The sequence below is a fragment of the Centroberyx gerrardi genome, chromosome 3, assembly GCF_048128805.1.
Source record: "Centroberyx gerrardi isolate f3 chromosome 3, fCenGer3.hap1.cur.20231027, whole genome shotgun sequence".
Classification (NCBI taxonomy): Eukaryota; Metazoa; Chordata; class Actinopteri; order Beryciformes; family Berycidae; genus Centroberyx; species Centroberyx gerrardi.
The window spans coordinates 30,428,864-30,446,968 of NC_135999.1; the positions used below are offsets into that span (position 1 = coordinate 30,428,864).

Below are 18,105 nucleotides of genomic sequence, written 5' to 3' on the forward strand. Positions count from 1 at the left end.
AAACTGATAAATTGTTAAACTTCACCATTATTTCATTTAGTTAACACAGTTAGAGAATGTAGAAGAATGACTGCTCTGATCATAGTTTCTCTGTTATCTCTCTACCTACAATACAGATAGTCATGGGATTCTGGAGAAAATCATATCTGACAATAAAAATATTCTCAGATTTGGGTCCGAGAGACAAAATCTCATCAAATGGGGGTCTGTGGCTCTAATGTGGACTAAATTAGGGTCCTTGATATGAAAAAGGTTGAGAATCAGTGATTTAGCAGACTTGCTTTTGTCCAATGCGACTTACATTGCAAGTGTATTTTGTAAGTGCAACAGTAGTCAAACCAACTGTATATCACAGTCTTCATCTGCTAAGCCTTCAATAGGAATAAGTCGCATTTGTAAAATCAGTTGGTTTTTTAAAATTATTATGAATGTCTCTTCCTGTCTGAGCTTGTTGTCTCTTCTGCAGGGACGTCAGGTGTTTTCTTTGTTCAGTCAGGGAGGAACAGGCGATGATGTTACAGTCCTTGGTCCTTGAATCCCTTCTGGACGTGGTCTCCCTCACACCTCCAGGTTCCTCTCAGTCTCCACACTCCTCTACTGTCGGCACCGTGTTCACCATGACAGCACCGCCTTCCTTCATGATGAGCAGGACCAGGATCCTGACTGGAGGAACAGTCCAGTGTCAGTCTCTAATAACCTGCTGCAGACATGAATATGCAGAATGAAGACAAAATGATTTTCAGCTTTCCTTCTCAAGCTCTTTCACTTGATGAATTATTGACAGAAGCCTGTGGGCTGCAAATATCCGATATTTGACATGAGAAAGCCATCCATCCCAGAGACTGAAAAGACTATTTTCAGTTTCCACATCTCATCATCTCCTGCCTGCTGACATCATGCTGATCCATCGACCGGCTCCCAGATGAAAACACTGACCTGCTGTCAGTTTTAGGTGTTGAGGAAGAGATGGAGCAGCTTTTCATTTATTGTTTTCAATATGTGACGCCCTTTGAGACTGTAACTGTAATTAAAAGCTGTACAATAAATAAACTATTTAACATGGTGATATATTACATCTTCACTAGATGTTTCTGTTGGATCTCTGCTTAGCTAGCTTACTGCTCTACAGTGTCAAACTTCATTGTTTATGTCAATTACAGGCCACCGTAGCTCATGGGAGCATGGAAAAGAATGTGAAATTTGCTGTAAGAAAGAAGTGAAAAACTATTTCTCAAAAACTTTTTTGTTCTGCACTGCCTATGCAACTTGATCTTTTTTTTCTTTTTACACATTTTAATTCTTTATTCTCTCTTGTTATACACTTAATTATCTATATTTCTTATCTAATGTTTTATATCTTATCTTTCTATATCTATCTGGTGAAGCTACTTTTAGTAATTCTGCTCCTAGTTACTGGAATAAACTTCCAGAGCATTCCTTTTCTCTGTGGCTTTGTGTTTTATGTGAAGCACTGAATTTGTGTTGTGTATGAAATGTGCTCTATAAATAAAGTTTGCCTTGCCTTTGCCTTGTATACCTTGTGTAAAGCACTTTGGATTGCCTTTGTTTACGAAATGTGCTATAGAAATTGCCTCGCCTTAAAAAATATCAATAAACACACCAGTCCACAGTCTGGACCCACGTGACTGAATGTTCTGTGTTCTTCATTCTCTTAAAGCCATTTTGATCTAAAGGCTTCTGCTTAAATGCTTGAAATTAGTTTCTTAGTCAAATATAAATAGTGAAGTTGATCCTATGTATGAATTTCTTTCCAAAGCCTTTGCCTTTCCATTAAGGCAAAAGGCGGCTACTTTAAAGAATCTAAAATATAAGATAGTTTTGCTTTGTTTAACACTTTTTTGGTCGCTGCATAATTCTATTTGTGTTATTTCATAGTTTCGATGTTTTTACTGTTATTCTAAACTGTGGGAAATAGCAAAAATAAAGAAAAATGTGGTGTGTCCAAACTTTTGACTGGTAGTGTAAATGTAATATACAACAGAGAGGATTGTGAAAATCTTGGCAGGGAAAGTGAACAGGTGACTCTCTCTTCTTCCTCAACAACTACTGTCATGGTTCCCTTTAGCAAGGCACTGAACCCCCAACCTGCTGCAGTAGAGCTGCTCAGTGTCCACCAGTATCAGACTGACAGGCTGAACTGGCTGAACTGGTCAGCTCCCAGTGTGAAAGTGTGTGACTGTGCGTGTGAAGCAGAGCGGAGCTGAACGAGCTGCTTCCCTGGAGAAATAAAGCTTTAAGGAGATGAACAAAGTTTGAAGCCTTCTGGGAATTAAACTAATTTATCTGAGTGAACATGATGTGTTGCAGCCTGCAGCTGTGTGGTAAAGGAGCATATTAATCTCTGCTGATGTTGGACAACACAGGTGCATGCTGGGACATTCTCCCTCTCTGTCAGCTGTTGACCTGAGCGCTGCCGCTGCAGATATGTGGCTGAATAAAGAGGATTTAGTCACTTTCTGATTGCACCGAGCTAGTCATCATAAATCTGTCTCTGGATGGCTGCTCCACTCTGCAGCGCAGTGGAGAATCATTTTGTATGTTAATATATAGCTGGAGGTTGTGACAGACTGAATGTTGTACACTGAAACAAGAGATGCTCAGAATCAGGATCAATCCACCTCAGATCCTCCAACACTGTTAAATATCATCAGTGCATTCCAGGAGTTATTCTGTGATGAAGTGTTGGAATTTACCATTTTGGTGAATTCACTCACTTTCCCTCAGCCTGCCTCGTCTGCTTCTACTGCAGTTAGTGATTTCCTACGTTTCCCAGAATGCCTTTCAACAACCTCCAGAGAAGAGGGTGAACTTCTGACTTTCAATCAAAGGTGGGTGTATTGGAATATAAATATAACTAGCCAACTAGTTCATGAACACTGGGCCGTGTCTGTGTTCACAGCTGCATCCCCTACTCAAACCCCAGCCTGTCTCTCTGCTGCAGTGCATTCTGGTCTCTCTCCTGCTCCTGTGGTGGAGAAATTGGTCTCTCTCCTCTTCTATGATGGATTTCTCCCTGTATGATTGTTGAACGTCTCTTGGTGCAAAATGGCGGCTCTAGAAAGAAGCCCTCGCTCTTTGATTCTGAGGGACTGACACCAAAACCTGACGTTTACCGCTGATGTTTTACATCCTGAAACATTTTCTCATATCAAACTCCATTGTAGCTGCTGGAAACATCTGGAGGTGACGTCACCTCATCTACGATTGGCCGGTTATCCACCAAGAAGAAAAACACAACAAAGCAGGAACAGTAAAGAAGAGTTTTAGGGTGGATTCTTTCTTTGATGAATAAATGCAATAAATGCACAGGTACAAACCCACAAAACTAAAGGCCTTTGAGGAACCTTTAGGGGACCCCAGATGGTTCCTTGAGGAACTCGTAAAGTGTTCATGAAGCCTGAACCTAACTCCAGCAACACCAAACACATGGAGGTTCCTGAAAGAACCCTTTGGGGATTATTTAACCAGCGAGGAACCCTGAGACAGATCTGAGAAGCCGTAGTTTTCAGAGTGTAGACGCAGGAACTTGTTTCTCAGGTATTTTTAGTGCGTTCTTCATTAAATCTGCATCAGCAGAGAGCGGCAGGAGCTCAGCTGTTCAGTCAGGAAGGCAGACAGAGGAGTGAAGTGGAGTTTATCAAGCCAAGTTAAAAACAGACCACACACACACACACACACACACACACACACACACACACACGTACAATCCTTCTCTCCTCACACACACAAACCTTTTCTAATTTACTTCCTCAAACACTCACACCTGCAAACAAATAACAAATATAATCTCTCTCTCTCTCTCTCTCTCTCTCTCTTTCTCACACACTCACAGATAGACCTTTATCTGATAGAAAACGTTGACCTTGGGAAAACGTCCGATCGATCATGTGTTCCCAGGGGTCTTTGCTGTGACGGACTGAGGTTTTCCTCTGTATAAAAATACTTCCTCCAACCACAACAATCCTTTCCAGCAGACAGCTGAGTAAACTGAGAGAGAGAGAGAGAGAGAGAGAGAGAGAGAGAGAGAGAGAGAGAGAGAGAGAGAGTCTGATTTGTTCTCTCATCTCTGATCCCTGCTTGCTTTTTCTAATAAAGAAATAAACAGCAGAGTCTGGTTTGTTTATCTGTGGTTTGAGATTGGCAGCTAACATTAATCACCCATGTCGGTGTGTGTGTGTGTGTGTGTGTGTGTGTGTGTGTGTGTGTGTGTGTGTGTGTGTGGTAAAAACAGATATCTGAGTGTAAATTGATTGTTGGGAAACTGGAAATTGTTGGGAAATTGTTTTGTTTGATGCAGATATGTTTTTACCAGCGGTGGGGAGTCACAGTTAACTATACTGGACAAGATTTCTGAAAACGTTGGAATTATTTTTACTTTAACCTGTACTTACTTTATATACTTATGTGACTGTTTTTACTTGTTTTCTCAACTTTTTCTGCTGGTAAGTTCAGTTGAAATTAAAATGTTGACATCACTTCACCCCTTACATAGTTTATGTAGATTACAGTAACATGTTGCATGAAGCAGAATGCACACAGGTTGATTGTTCTGAAAGAGCATTTGGTTCCTGATTCATTAAGAGCTTTAATAACTTTTTAAAGTCAAGATGAAATGAAAAATGCCTTTTTAACCCTTTTAGATCACATCCCCGGTCATATTGTGCACCTACTTAACAATATATGCCAAAAAAAAAAAAAAAAAAATCAATTTCTTTTATCAAAATTCAATCATGTTTTTTTCCTGTAAAACAAAATATGCCGTGTGCTTACGTAAGCATGCCTCAACCAATTTCAACCAATAATATCATGACATCCACCCATCAATCAATCTTCAACTTTTAGCGCACAGAGCTAAGATTCATTAGTTAGCTAGCTAGCAACAGCATGGTACTTCGGTGTGTCTTCGGGTGTTTTGACACGCCCACTTTTCAACGTTCAAATCAAATTCCTCCCAACGTTATGTCCCGCCTTAGTTTCATCTCGACTTTAAAATCAGATGGAAGACATCAGCTTCAGACTGGAGAGTTTCAAATCCAGATGAAACCAAAAGACTGTAAAATGGACACAGTGAACAGAGACATAATTTTTCTGTCCAAATATGGGATTCTGGCTCCGCCCCCTTTCAGTCTAACGTGAAAATGAATAGAGGTGTAAAATTATGTTAATGCCTTTAACTACATCCAACACTAATATTGACTATTTCTGCTTTCAGTCCTCATCTGTTCTGCATTTCTTCATTAGTTGAGCTGATTCTGATGTTTTGAAGCTGCAGTGAGTAAAATAAAAAACTTCTAGCCAGACTTTGCTTAGCGTTCAGCATGTTGTGGCGTTGTGAAGAGAGGAGAACACGACTCCTTCACAGATATTTCTTGACACATGACTTGTGTTGTCGGCTCAGTGACTGTCCTCCAGTCACTTCCAGTGTTTGTGAAGTGACTCGTCTTGTTAATTCATGTTTCCTGCTGCTGTAATGGAGTCAGATGGATGTTTCCCTGTGTGACCTGACAGCTGGGAGGAGACTTACAGCAGTGTGTGTGTGTGTGTGTGTGTGGGGGTGGAAAAGCTTTTCTGCATGTGAAGCCTCCAAATGTCACTCCACACATGATGCTTCAGAGCAGGAAATAATTTGCTGAAATGTATTATTGATTGAAAAACAGGACTCACATTTAAATCTGAGAAAAGCCAAATATAATGACTGCAGTTAACAAAACCTCTGGTTGATCTTGTCCTTATTTCCCCCTTTAGTTTCCTCTGCCGCTCATGTTGCTTCTTCATATTAATGCCAGCAGACAGACAGTGCTGCACCAAAGAAGAAGAATCTCCATTCAAAAAGAGGTGTGAAATGTCTGTAGAAATGCTGTAAACCCCCGAAAAACCAGACAACCACCAGACAGCTGAATTTTAATTGTGTTCTGAATTTGAACTGAACTTGTTTGAAATTAGTCATTTTTATGTTCCATATATTATATTTATATATTGGGAGAAACACAGGAGCAAAGAAAATAGATGAAACCTAGATATTTGGGAGTTAGATTTGGGGGATTTAGGATATTAGAGAATCCTACTTTCTGTTCTTTTGCCGCTCAGGGCTTCTGTAGTTAGTTTGATTAAATCTGCTGGCTGCTGGTTTTCCTCAGCAGGCACAATCTGAAAGAGTTGAACTTGAAATTGTTCCTTTGAGAGGTTGAGAAGAGTTTACAAATTTGTAATATTGCAATACATACAACTAATTTTGACTGAATATTAAATACAAGTTCAGTTTTTTTAAAATTCAGTTGGAAATGCCAACATTCAATTTCACAGACAAATTCAGAACACATGATTCAAATTTAGCTGTCTGGTGGCACAAATCACCCCCCATACCCACCATCAAAAGGCCTTTCCTTCTGACTGATGTTCTTATATAAAGGTGTTTGGTGCTGCTGCTCTGAAACAGGAAATCTTCTTGGACATACAGGCTGTCTGATCTAACTCTTCAGAGGAAAAGACTCCTGAGAATATTTTGTTTGCATCTTCATGTTAACCACAGCAGCCGGATCAGACCGGTCAGTTTCACTTCAGATGAACTGATCCCATTTTCCCAGAGGAGGGGACTCGAGTCACATGACTTGGACTCGAGTCACAGTTTGAATTGCTTGAGACTTGACTTGCTGCATGAAGAGAAGACTTGAGACTTGACTTGAGACTTGAAAAGGTTTCTAAAGTCTTGACTTGAGATCTTGTGTTTGTGTAAATGACTTAGATTGAAAGTGATGAGATTTGTTCCAGCAGATGACTGCATTTAAATTCTGTTTTCTGAATTTGTATGGAATGATTGAATTTATTGAAGTTGAAACTGATTATAGAAATCAAACTCATGATGCTCTTACCAAGTATCTATCCTATTAAAACCATATTGCATTGAAAAGTCCTAGATATTTAGTTTTCTTTAAGATATTACATTGATACTGGACTCTTGATTTGTTCTGACTTGACTTGCTGTTCTACATTTAGACTTGAGACTTGTGCCTGAAGACTTGAGACTCGAGCAGTTAACTTGGTCAGACCTCTGTGTTTTCCCATCACTGTGAGGAGTGTGAGCTGTAAATCTCTCCTCCATCTCTCCTAGCAGCTGCTGGCTAATTACAACACAGAAAGTGCTGAAGCCTCGTCCAGCCGCTGATCAATACTTCTCTTCTGGCTCTATATATTTGGTGAAAACAGTATTGATGAGCTGTCGGCTGACATGTTGAAGTATTGTGCTGCAGCTGAACAGATGAAGTCAGACTGATGAAAACTGAACAGAACGGATTTTAAAATGCAATTTGAAGTTTACAAGAATGTGTTTGGTGTGCACAGAGTTGTTTTACAGCTTTTAACATGGCATTAATTTTTAAACAAGGTTTCTGAGTTTTTTTTTCCCCACTAGGAAAACGTCAAATGGCACAGCCGCATAAGTTATAAGTAATGCACTTTCACTGTATTTACTATTTATTATCCTCTGAAAACCTGGAAACATTAAATCACTGCAGTGTCTAAAACGCATATAACATGGCAAAATGCCTGTAAAACACCTTATTTATGACACTTTTAATTATACCTATAAAACACCTTATTTATGATAGTTTTAATTAATGCATTTCATAGGAACGGCCACTTCTTTATGTTTTCAAACACCTGTTTTCCTATAGAGAGAGAAATCAAAAGATCTTTAAAAAGTGTACAAATGATTAGTGTACATTATGTAAGAGGTTACATTTATATTTGAGTTAATTTTGCAGCTGCAATGAGGATGTGATCAATTTAAATGTAAATGTTCTGCGGCTGCAACTCCTGACCTTTTTGACTCTGGAAAAACAAACTCGCATTCGTTCAATCGCAATTCAAGCATCAAAAATTAAAATGAATGCAACTCAAATTCAAAGTGTAAATGTGCATCGTTGGCTCTTCCCATTAAAACATTAGAAGTGCATCTGGTGAGTCTGTGTGAGCGCTGAACCCAGCAAGAAAATCCCCAGCTGAACCTTGAGGGCCTGCAGAGCCAGGAGGAAAACATCTACGGTGATTTTTATACAAAAACCTTTATTATTTTGTCTTACAAAACAGAGAGGCGGTTCAGAGATGTTTCTCTCGACCGCTCGCTGATGGAACAGAGATCAGACCGGAAAAACCAAACTCATTTAAAAAAAAAAAAAAATCTTCCAGGAAAGCTGTGTAGGATTTACAAAAATCAAAAGGGAAACAGAACCACAGCAGAGATCCAGGGAACACCCCCCCCGCCCCCCCTCAGTCTCTTTGTCCCCTGCTGTCCACTGACTCGGGGACAGACTACTTCTTGGCGTATGTGATCTTCATGGCGCAGGTGGCAGTGATCCTGAAGCCCTGCAGCGCGTCTTTAGCCACGCCCGCCTGCGCGTCGCTCTCAAACTCCACGAAGGAGATGTCGTGTTTCCCGGGGACGAGCCGCACCTCTTTGAAGCCGGGGAACCTGAGGAGGACAGACAGGGTGACACACACCGGGTGACCAACGTCCTCAGAACACTGCAGAGAGGCTTTAACTACAGCTAAGAGACGGCGCCACGTCTCTCCTGTTTCAGCCTCTCTTCACTGGTCGCCGGTTCGTTTCAGAATTGATTTTAAGATTTTATTGACTACTTTTAAGGCTTTGCATGGCCTGGGCCTGAGTTATCTTTCCAAACTCTCAATTACATAGGATATACAACTTCAAAAGAAAAGCAAACTAGACAGACAAAAGCAAGGAAAGAAAAATAAGACATAGGAGAAGGGGAAACAATGTGATTTAAATTCTTCTAAATGTACAATTCATGTAATCCAGGAAAATACAATGCACTAATAGTCTACTATAGTGCCTGTACTGTAAGACACAATCAACCCATTCCCTACCAATAAGAACCTGAAGATTTGACCATTGTATCTAATGCTCCTCCAACCAAAAATGTAAAACTGATACCCTGGCAGTGCACCAAAGAGTTCTGAAGAATCCCGCCTGCAGTCTGAGATCCTCAGGCAGGAAGCTTATGACTCTTCCTGTGTCCGGGTCAAAGACTAAAGGGGACCGGGCTTTTGCCGTCAGGGTCCCAGGCTTTGGGACGGCCTGCCTGAGGACCTCAGACCGGCAGAGTCAGTATCATCTTTTAAATCTCTTCTTAAAACGTACTTCTATCATAAGGCCTTTTGATAACCTTTGACTTCTATTCATTTCTTAACCTTGTTGCCTTGCCTGTTATTTTATGGCTGGGAATGTTAACCTTAACTTTTTGCTTTTTAGTGTTTTATTCATATTATTACATATTTCTCTTGGGAAGGAACTTGGACTTGACACATTCTGTCAAACAACAAACAACAAACTCATAAAACCATACGTTTGGGTGGTTTTCTGTAGTTGGCTGGATTACAGTCTCACTTCTACCGAAACACACTGCAGTCCTCTGTTAGAGAACTGAGACTCACATTTCCAGGCGTCTTGGTGCCGTTATTAGTTTGAATGTCGTTGTTCACACCTGGACAGACCGACTGAACTGAAGGAGTAAACAGAGTTTCTCTACTCACTGGTTGAACAGCATGGACAGCATCATCTCATTGGTTTCCTCCGGCAGGTTACTGAGGAACAGGATGTAGTTGGGTGGGTTGTCTGGAACCTGAGGAGAAAATAACAACAAATATAATCTGTTGTTATTTTCATAACATCATATCTGTGCTGCCCTTTCCAAACTGATTTACTCACAATAAAACAAAAAATTAAAGCCAATAGGAATTAAAATGGCTGAGGTAAATCTAAAAAGAGGAATAAAACGAATAAAATATGTAAAAAATGAACTACATAAAAGCCTATCAGTTGAAAAAAAACAAAAAGAAAAAACAACTTTAGATAATACATTTTCTATCCAAGTCAATAAAAACTAGGCAGGACTGAGCAGATTTGGACATTTTACATTACGTCATTTAGCAGACGCTTTTGTCCAATGCGATTTACATCAAGTACATTTTGTCGAAAAATATTTTCCTGACATGAGCTCAGATATTTCAGAAAATAAAAACATGGTGAAATCCTTTCACTAAAAACACCCGGACAGTAAAGAGAAAGAAACAGATGAGCAGCAGAGTCCTACCTGCACCGCCGGGGCGTGGGCCGGCGTGGGCGCTCCCTGAAACCAGACAGGAAGACGGATGATGAAGTGAAGTGCGTTTCAATCAGAAACACATTCTGACAGTAGAGACTCAATTATGCAGAATGTACTAAAAACACAGGATTAACAATATCACAATTACAATCTGAAACAATTTAAATGACTCGTTTTTAAAGTCTGATGCCTGTGTGTGTGTGTGTGTGTGTGTGTGTGGTTGCACTTCAGAACAGACGAGCTCATCTGGAGGTTCTTATTAATTCCAACACTGACATCCACTTTTCTGTTCACTCAAGTGCAGCAGATGAGCGGCTCTCAACCTTGTTGGCTTGTGAGTCCTGACAACAAAGCGACCCCCCCCCCCTCCCCCCCGGGCTGCATATACAGACTGAACAGTTCAACCAAAGAATGATTTTCCCTTTTCAGGTCAATTTTTTTTACAGGTTTGATTCATTATCAGAGGAGGCAGAGAGGCTGAAAACTATTCAGAAGAGAAAAATCTGAAAAAAAAATGGTAGAAATATGTTTTTCCCTATCCCATAAATCATCTTGTGACCCCCAAAATGCATCTACCGACCCCCTAGGTGATCCTGACCCCTAGGTTGAGAACCATTGCAACAGAGAACAGGTGGGCCCGTTCTCTATTAAAAAAAGATAAAAAGACCGTGTTCAATTGCTGTCAAGAGGCACATCAGCTTACATAACGAACGTGGGCCAATAGCGTGATCACTGGAAAAGGTGATCGGCCAATCACTGCTGTCGGATTCAGACTGACGGCTTGCTGAAGGATCAGTGAATCTCTAATTGTCAGTTTATGTAACATCGACTCTTGACGCTGTTGAAGCAGCACTCACCGCCGCCGGTTTCTTGGTTACGTTAGTCACCGGCTCTTGAGCTTTCTTCTTCTTCTCCTTTTTCTTGTCCTTGTCGCCGTAAGTGCCTCTCACTTTGGCGATGACCTCGGAGTCGGTCTTGGCGTACTGTATCCGCTGGAGGCAGACAGGAGAGAAGTCAGTAAAACAAAGCCTCCACCTGTATGGGAGGTTGGAGGACGATGTTCGTCTTCAGAGGGGAAAGAGAAGTAAATTACTCTGACATTTCCATTTTATTCAGCCGCTGGCGACAGACTTCACTGCTGGGTGAAGGAAGCAGGAAGACGAAACTGTCGCCGCCTCGCCTGGAAGCCTTTCAGCTGAGAGACAGAAAGCCTCAGAAAGCCGGCAGTTTGGTACATTACTGGATTTTGTTGCTTTTACACAGCAGGAAAGGACGAACAAATTCAGCTTCTAGCAGGACGCGACTGTGTGAGCCTTTTACTTGCATTTGCTCCAGAAAATAGATGTTTGCAAATGAAAAAAAAAAAAATTCACACACAAGCAGCTGGTTGAAAAAACTAGCAAATGTACTGACTGTCCAGATCAGTTCGTCTTCAAAACATTCAACATATGAACAGGTATTGTGAAAAGCTGTGTGCAGTCTAATATGCCAGTTCAGCTGTTATTTACTCTAAATACGACAGAGGTAAACTGTCTGACACACAAACTGAAGTCATACTTCATCAGAACGACTTCAAGGCCAAACATTTAGAGAGGCTTTTAACCCCGAAACGATCTGTGTTCGCTCTGTTGAATTCACTTAACAAGAAATTTTCACAAATTTACTAGTGATGGATGATCTGCTTTTCTCCTGATTCGATTCGATACGTGATCTGAGGTTCAGGATTCAACACAACACGATATGATGCGATAAATAAAAGTTCACTGTCAACTAAGTCTGACACAAATCTTTCTAGCGATGCCATTGGCTGCTAGAATGTAAACAACAATTTAAAAATGTCATTACAAAGTGACAATAATATAATTTGGATGGAGAGCTTGTGAAACTGTGATGGTCAAGAGTCTCATTAGTGATTACTACAGCAGAATAACATGGAGCTGATATCACCATTCATGTTCCTGACACAACATACGGACTGACACATTTTTGTATTGTGATATATTGAATTTCGATACATCATCCCATCACTACTAATTACACACAATCAATCAGTGTACAGGATTTTTGTATTGATGCATATTTTGCTCTTCATCCCCATCAGACTGTCCAGGGTCGTCGCAAAGTTATTCAGTTTCTTTTAAAGACCCCCACCACACACACTTTTCTCCCTCAGTTCAACAATCCCGGGTTTAATTATCTGCAGCTACGGCAACCATTTTCTATATTATATCACTTTTCCCCCACTTACCCAATTCATCAAATCAACAATGAAATTCCTGATTATGCCCTGAAAACTACCGCCTGCATTTCACATCTTTGTTATAAATGTTTGCACTCTGTGTTTTTCACTCTACTAAATATTTGATCATGGTTATAAACATTGTGTGCATATTTTACTGTAGACTACAATCAGCATTGGTAGTCAAAATAAAGCTGCAGGTGGAAGCCTCATGGTAAGTGATGCTTCTTTTCTTTCAGATGTTCTTAGTGTTCTACAAGTGGCCAGGAGCATCTTAATCTACGACGAGTTTTTAAGAGCATCGTTAGTTAAGAAGCTTTTGGGAAACCCACCGTAACCTTAAGATGCTTCTTACGATGTACTGTACCAACATCTTAGGCTTACAATGCTTTTGGGAAACGCAGCCCAGATGTGTCGTACGATGCAGACTCATGCTACCTGAGACAGATGTTAGAGTCAGATCCTACCATGGGCTTGTTGTAGAAGGGGAAGCCCTGCAGCTGCCTCAGTGCGTTCGTAGCGGCGGTGAGCTCTTTGAACACGACGAACGCCTGTCCTCTCATCGTCATGGTCTTCAAGGCGACGATGTCGACGACTTGGCCGAACTGGGAGAACAGAGCGTAGAGCGAGCGCTTCAGCTCTGCAGGACCAGACAGAACAGAGAGTCAGCTCAACACCTGATCCACCTGCTCTGATACACCTGCTCTGATCCGCCTGCTCTGATACGCCTGCTCACTGCTGACCCAACACCAGCTGGAGCGGCTAAGTGACGTGTGTTACCTGTATTGTGTCCAAATCCATTATTTCTAAATAATAAAATTACTGAAATTAAAGGAATACATGTAATATATCAAAAAGACTTGGCCCGATACTTGATATTATTGAATATCCACAATCAGCCCGTTTTTTTTGGAAATAGCAGCAATGAGAAAATTACACCAAATGGCCATTGTTTCCTCCAATGCTTGAATAGTAAGATCAAATTTCTAGGCTGTTAATATTATTATATCCTACAAATTTGATGTAATTTGGAAGAAATAAAATAATAATAAAAAGATAATATTGTATAACGCTGTACTTTGGCGGGACAGTATCGCGATATAACATTTTCGATATCGGCCAAGCTTATTTTCAATTTATTCTACGATATCTACTTCATGAGAAGCCACTTTAATTTTATTAAAATGCAATTCATTTTTGCCGTTTTGATGTTCCAAAACCTAAAAATACATGAAGAAAGACCAAAACTGCAATAAAAAGGTCAATTTTCTCAATACAATTCTTAGTGAAATAGTGGGGCATGTTTTCTGTTCAGTTGCTTATAAATAAGGAAAACTTGCATCATACTCCTTTTTCAAAAGTATTCTTTTAGTTAAAATAATGTTTGTTTGACTTCTACTAATATCAAGTGATGACTTAAAAAGCAATTTTAAGAATAGCATGTAAGCCAAAGGAGCCTGTGATGCTGTAATAAAGTCAGTCATTCTCCCATACTGGTTGATGCAGCTGACAATCTGAAAATGAATGTTAAATGTGGCTCTTTGTATCAGATTTTAGTACTGGGGTCATTCTGACAGCCTGTTTCAGCCTGGCATCAGTACCACAGCCTCCCTACTGCCAACATGCAGAAACAGTAAAGAGCTGTGAAGTTCCCACAGCAAAGGAGTCAGGACTCACTGCTGGAGAATGAATGAATTCACACTTACCATCTTTCTTGATTTTGTCATTTATATTGTTGATATAGATAGTGTGGTTCGGCCGGATATCCATGGTGGATTCTGTGGAAACAACAACAGACAGAGGAGCTTCATCATACTTCCAATGTTTATAGAAATCACCAGCCACGTTCATTTCTTCAGAGGACAAGTGATTTTCAAACATAAACCTGTTCAGAAACCCTGACTGAGCTGTCCACGATCACACAGATAACACTGGAGATGTGTTTGAAGCTGTATTTGTCGTTGAACTTCTCATCCAGACTGGGTTAGTTAGGTAAAACCACAGGGTAAAAAACATGTTGGGTTGGTCTCTTACAAAGCTAGCATACGTTAGCTTTACGTTCATTCATAACTTTAGCCTAGCCGTCAAGCTAACTACTAACGTTAGATATAAATGTTGGCTTCAATGACTTTACCCTCTAGCACTGACATCTTGCATATGAACACAATCCATCCGGCATGTATTACCTGTACCAGTATTTCAGTGAAACATTATAGAAGTGACTTAAGACTGCAGAAATGTAAAAACTCACCTCTTTTCCACACACACTTCTCGTATAAAACAGGAAATGTGGGTTTGCTGGCGCCGGTTCTTGCTTTAACAATCTCTACCCTGTACTGCCACCATCAGGTTAGGAGTGGAACTATAGGATGATATTTACTTTATGGAACATGACATTTATGTTTGGCGTCCGACTTTCAAATAATGTCTCATGTAGACACGTCTTTCAAACTGTTCCTCCGTAATGTAGTCTCACTGCAAACAGGCCTAGCGTTAAGAGTTAGCAACTGTTTTGTCTTCTCCGGGCTTCCGTATTAATGTATTGCTTTATCAGCTGATGACGCTTTCTAGTTGGACGGTTTTCCTATCATCGTACGCTAGCTAGCTAACGGGCTAACGGCTACTACACAGTGGACATGGCTGTGAGCCGGTTCACAGTGGGACGGACGGTGGGACGCTGAGACGCCACAACAATAACGGCTAGCCGTGGCGACTCTCTCTGAAAGCAAACCCCCTTTCCCAGCCTATCTGGACGAGTTTGTAGGTTTTGCGTGCAGTTATCTTTGTGACTTTTGCCCCCTCTCCCTCTCCTTATCCCTCAAAGTTATCCACAGTATCTCGCTGTTAGCTAAATTAGCCGTTATAAAAGAGCGTCGCTCACTTCAAAGCTAGCCGGACGGTGCGGACAAAACCGGGATGTGCAATGGCATCGGTGCGGGTGGCTGTCCGGCTCAGGCCCATGAACAGGCGGTGAGTCTGAGAGAGAAACTGTGATTTAACGTTAACAGTCAGGTATAATGTTAAGGTTATTATGCTGTGATGCTCATTGAGGTGACTGGCTCTCCACAGCTTGAGTGTGGGACGTTTAAATCACATGACTGGACTCTAAAATAATTTTAGTAAATACATGCTCGTCTTCACAAGTGCAGCCTCTTTTAAGGTTGTTATACCTGTGAAATCATAAGGATTATCGGTTTCCAGCGAGCCCAGCCTGGAGTTTAATCAACATAATACACTAGCTAAATGTCAGGTTAGCTTTTATCAAACAGCTGCCAGTGTGGAAGCAGGTTGTTTATTGTCCAACACAAACTACAGTTTATGGCCTGTGTATGTGCAACTAGGACAGGTATTCATTCAGTGGTTTTTGGCAGAGGCAGCCATGTTATTTTCCCCTCCACTTGTATGGTATTCAGAGGCAGGACAGGTGCAGCTGGATGGATTTCTAGTCAGATCTTTAAGAGAAGAGAAAGCTCTTTTACACATTTTCCCATCAGTGTGCCTGGACAGTTAACCTGATCCTTCATTATCTGACAGGCTCATAATGGAAGCGGTTTACAGCGCTGAAAGCACTCATCATTACATAATGTGTTGCAGTAATTGTGTCTGGCTCTAAGATAACAGAGACACTTTTTAACAGCTGAGTTTATGTTCTGATCAGAGCTGAAACGATTAGTCGATCCACAGAAAATTGATCGATTCTAATTTTGATAAGCGATGAATCGTTGTAGTCATTTGTCAAGTAAAAACGCCAAACATTTTCTGGTTACAGCTCAAAAAACACTAAGATTTGCTGCTTTTCTCTGTTTTATTTCATTATAAAAGGAATACTTTGGTTTTTTTTTTTTTGGCTGCTGGTCAGACTGAAGAAGCACTTTGAAAAATCACTTTGGGCTGTGGAAACTTGTGATGGGCATTTGTCATTATTCTTGACATTTTACTTCTTTCTTGACTAAATGATTAGCTAATTGATAAATGAAAATAATCGTTAGTTGCAGCCCTAGTTCTGATAATGTGGAATTGACACCGATTGAATTCAAAGACTTTCAAACCAGAAGCATGAAGCGATTATTTTACTGCTCACAAATCAAACATTAGGGATGTGGTTCAGCCTGAGAACACAGACTGGGTGGAGGCAGGTCGTACATCTCTAAGCAAACATGGAGCTCTACTGGCAGAATAGATTTCTATTCAAGTCCAGTCCTTTCGGTTTTATAGATGTCGAACCACAGAGATCAAAGGAGGCTGAGAGTTTGTCCCAGGACTGGATGAGTTCGGTTTCTCTCATTCTGGGAAAACCTGGAAATTAAAAGATCGTTCAAAAATGAAGAAATTAACAAAATGTCAGTGAGCGCTCTGATGGATCTGAGAAATGACAAAGTTACAGGTCATTCTCTCAAGCATGCAGAATGAGCAATTTGAAGCTATTTTTTGAAACTTCATATCCTTTCAGAGTTTAGTTTTTTAGTATTAACAGCCTTTTATTCACCAGAATATTTAAGTGTCTGAATCCAGATGGTATATGACCTGATAATAAATGTCATAAAGAGACTGTGTTCAGACCGCTGTTATCCTGTCGATAGAATTTAGTATTAGGATTGGAAAAAATTGGAAAAAAACACTCAACAAAAACAGTTTTAAACAGAGGATCACTGTCAGGGTTTGGGGTCAATTCATGAATGAACTCATCAATTCCAGTTCAACTGAGGAATTGGAATTTGAAAAACCTACAGGAAACAGAATTGGAATTGAATTGAAATTTCACAAAGTTGAATTTGCACCATGCATTAAATTCAGTTCATGACTGGATCTAAACTTGATCACTTTATTCCCATTGCAGACAAAATCCTTCTTTCTGCCCTCTGGCCTTCTTCAGTGTCTCGTCTATATGTCCTGTTGCCACAACATACACTCACAATGTCTTTGTTGGCCATCAAGACAGATTTCTCTGTATTGTTTGTATTTCGGGAAATAAAGTGATTCAGATCTGACATAAAGTTCTGGAAAAGGATTCCCTAAAATGACTGGTAACCCTGATTAGTGAAGTTTACAGTCTGTGACCCTAGTGTTCATGTTGTAAGATGGATGAAGCAAGTGGATGTTGGCACAGTAAACTCAAGTATTACAAATTGTCTAACAGAAGAAACCTTGCACTGTTTACAGAAGATTATTTGACTTTTACAGGGAGAAGGACTTGACTGCAAAGTGCATCATTGAGATGCAAGGGACCAAAACCTCCATCACCAACCTGAAGGTATTTAAAAAAAAAAAAAAGTGTTTCTCTTTGTCTCTTGTGTTTCCCATTCACATACACACTGCCTGTCAACAGTCTGGACCCCCCTGATTGAATGTTCTGTGTTTTTCATTCTCTTAAAGCCATTTTGATCTAAAGGCTTCTGCTTAAATGCTTGAAATTAGTTTCCTAGTCAAATATAAATAGTGAAGTTGATCCTATGTATGAATTTCTTTCCAAAGCCTTTGCCTTTCCATCAAGGCAAAGGGCGGCTACTTTAAAGAATCTAAAATATAAGATAGTTTTGATTTGTTTAACACTCTTTTGGTCGCTGCATAATTCCATTTGTGTTATTTCATAGTTTTGATGTCTTTACTATTATTCTAAAATCTGGAAAATAGTGAAAATAAAGAAAAATGTAGTGTGTCCAAACTTTTGATGGACAGTGTAATTCAGTTCATTCCATTCTATTCATATAATTCAGCCAGAAAATT

The 18,105-nt window shown here is 40.2% G+C and overlaps 2 protein-coding genes across 3 annotated transcripts in view; one reads left to right on the forward strand and one right to left on the reverse strand.

The window, feature by feature from the left end:
• Nucleotides 1-8,062: 8,062 nt before the first annotated feature.
• snrpb2 (small nuclear ribonucleoprotein polypeptide B2) overlaps nucleotides 8,063-18,105 on the reverse strand; it is a 59,378-nt gene continuing 49,335 nt past the window's right edge. Inside the window, exons 2-7 of the mRNA XM_071899886.2 lie at nucleotides 14,088-14,161; nucleotides 12,849-13,021; nucleotides 11,000-11,134; nucleotides 10,131-10,166; nucleotides 9,571-9,659; nucleotides 8,063-8,488 (exon numbers count right to left, since the gene is read on the reverse strand). Of these exons, the coding sequence (XP_071755987.1) occupies nucleotides 8,329-8,488; nucleotides 9,571-9,659; nucleotides 10,131-10,166; nucleotides 11,000-11,134; nucleotides 12,849-13,021; nucleotides 14,088-14,151 (657 nt within the window). The 5' untranslated portion in view covers nucleotides 14,152-14,161 and the 3' untranslated portion in view covers nucleotides 8,063-8,328. The remainder of the gene's footprint in view (nucleotides 8,489-9,570; nucleotides 9,660-10,130; nucleotides 10,167-10,999; nucleotides 11,135-12,848; nucleotides 13,022-14,087; nucleotides 14,162-18,105) is intronic.
• Nucleotides 15,221-18,105, forward strand: part of kif16ba (kinesin family member 16Ba) — a 37,444-nt gene continuing 34,559 nt past the window's right edge. For both annotated transcript variants that reach the window (XM_078291809.1, XM_071899882.2), the window contains exons 1-2: nucleotides 15,221-15,351; nucleotides 17,563-17,632. In XM_078291809.1, the coding sequence (XP_078147935.1) occupies nucleotides 15,305-15,351; nucleotides 17,563-17,632 (117 nt within the window). In that variant the 5' untranslated portion in view covers nucleotides 15,221-15,304. The remainder of the gene's footprint in view (nucleotides 15,352-17,562; nucleotides 17,633-18,105) is intronic.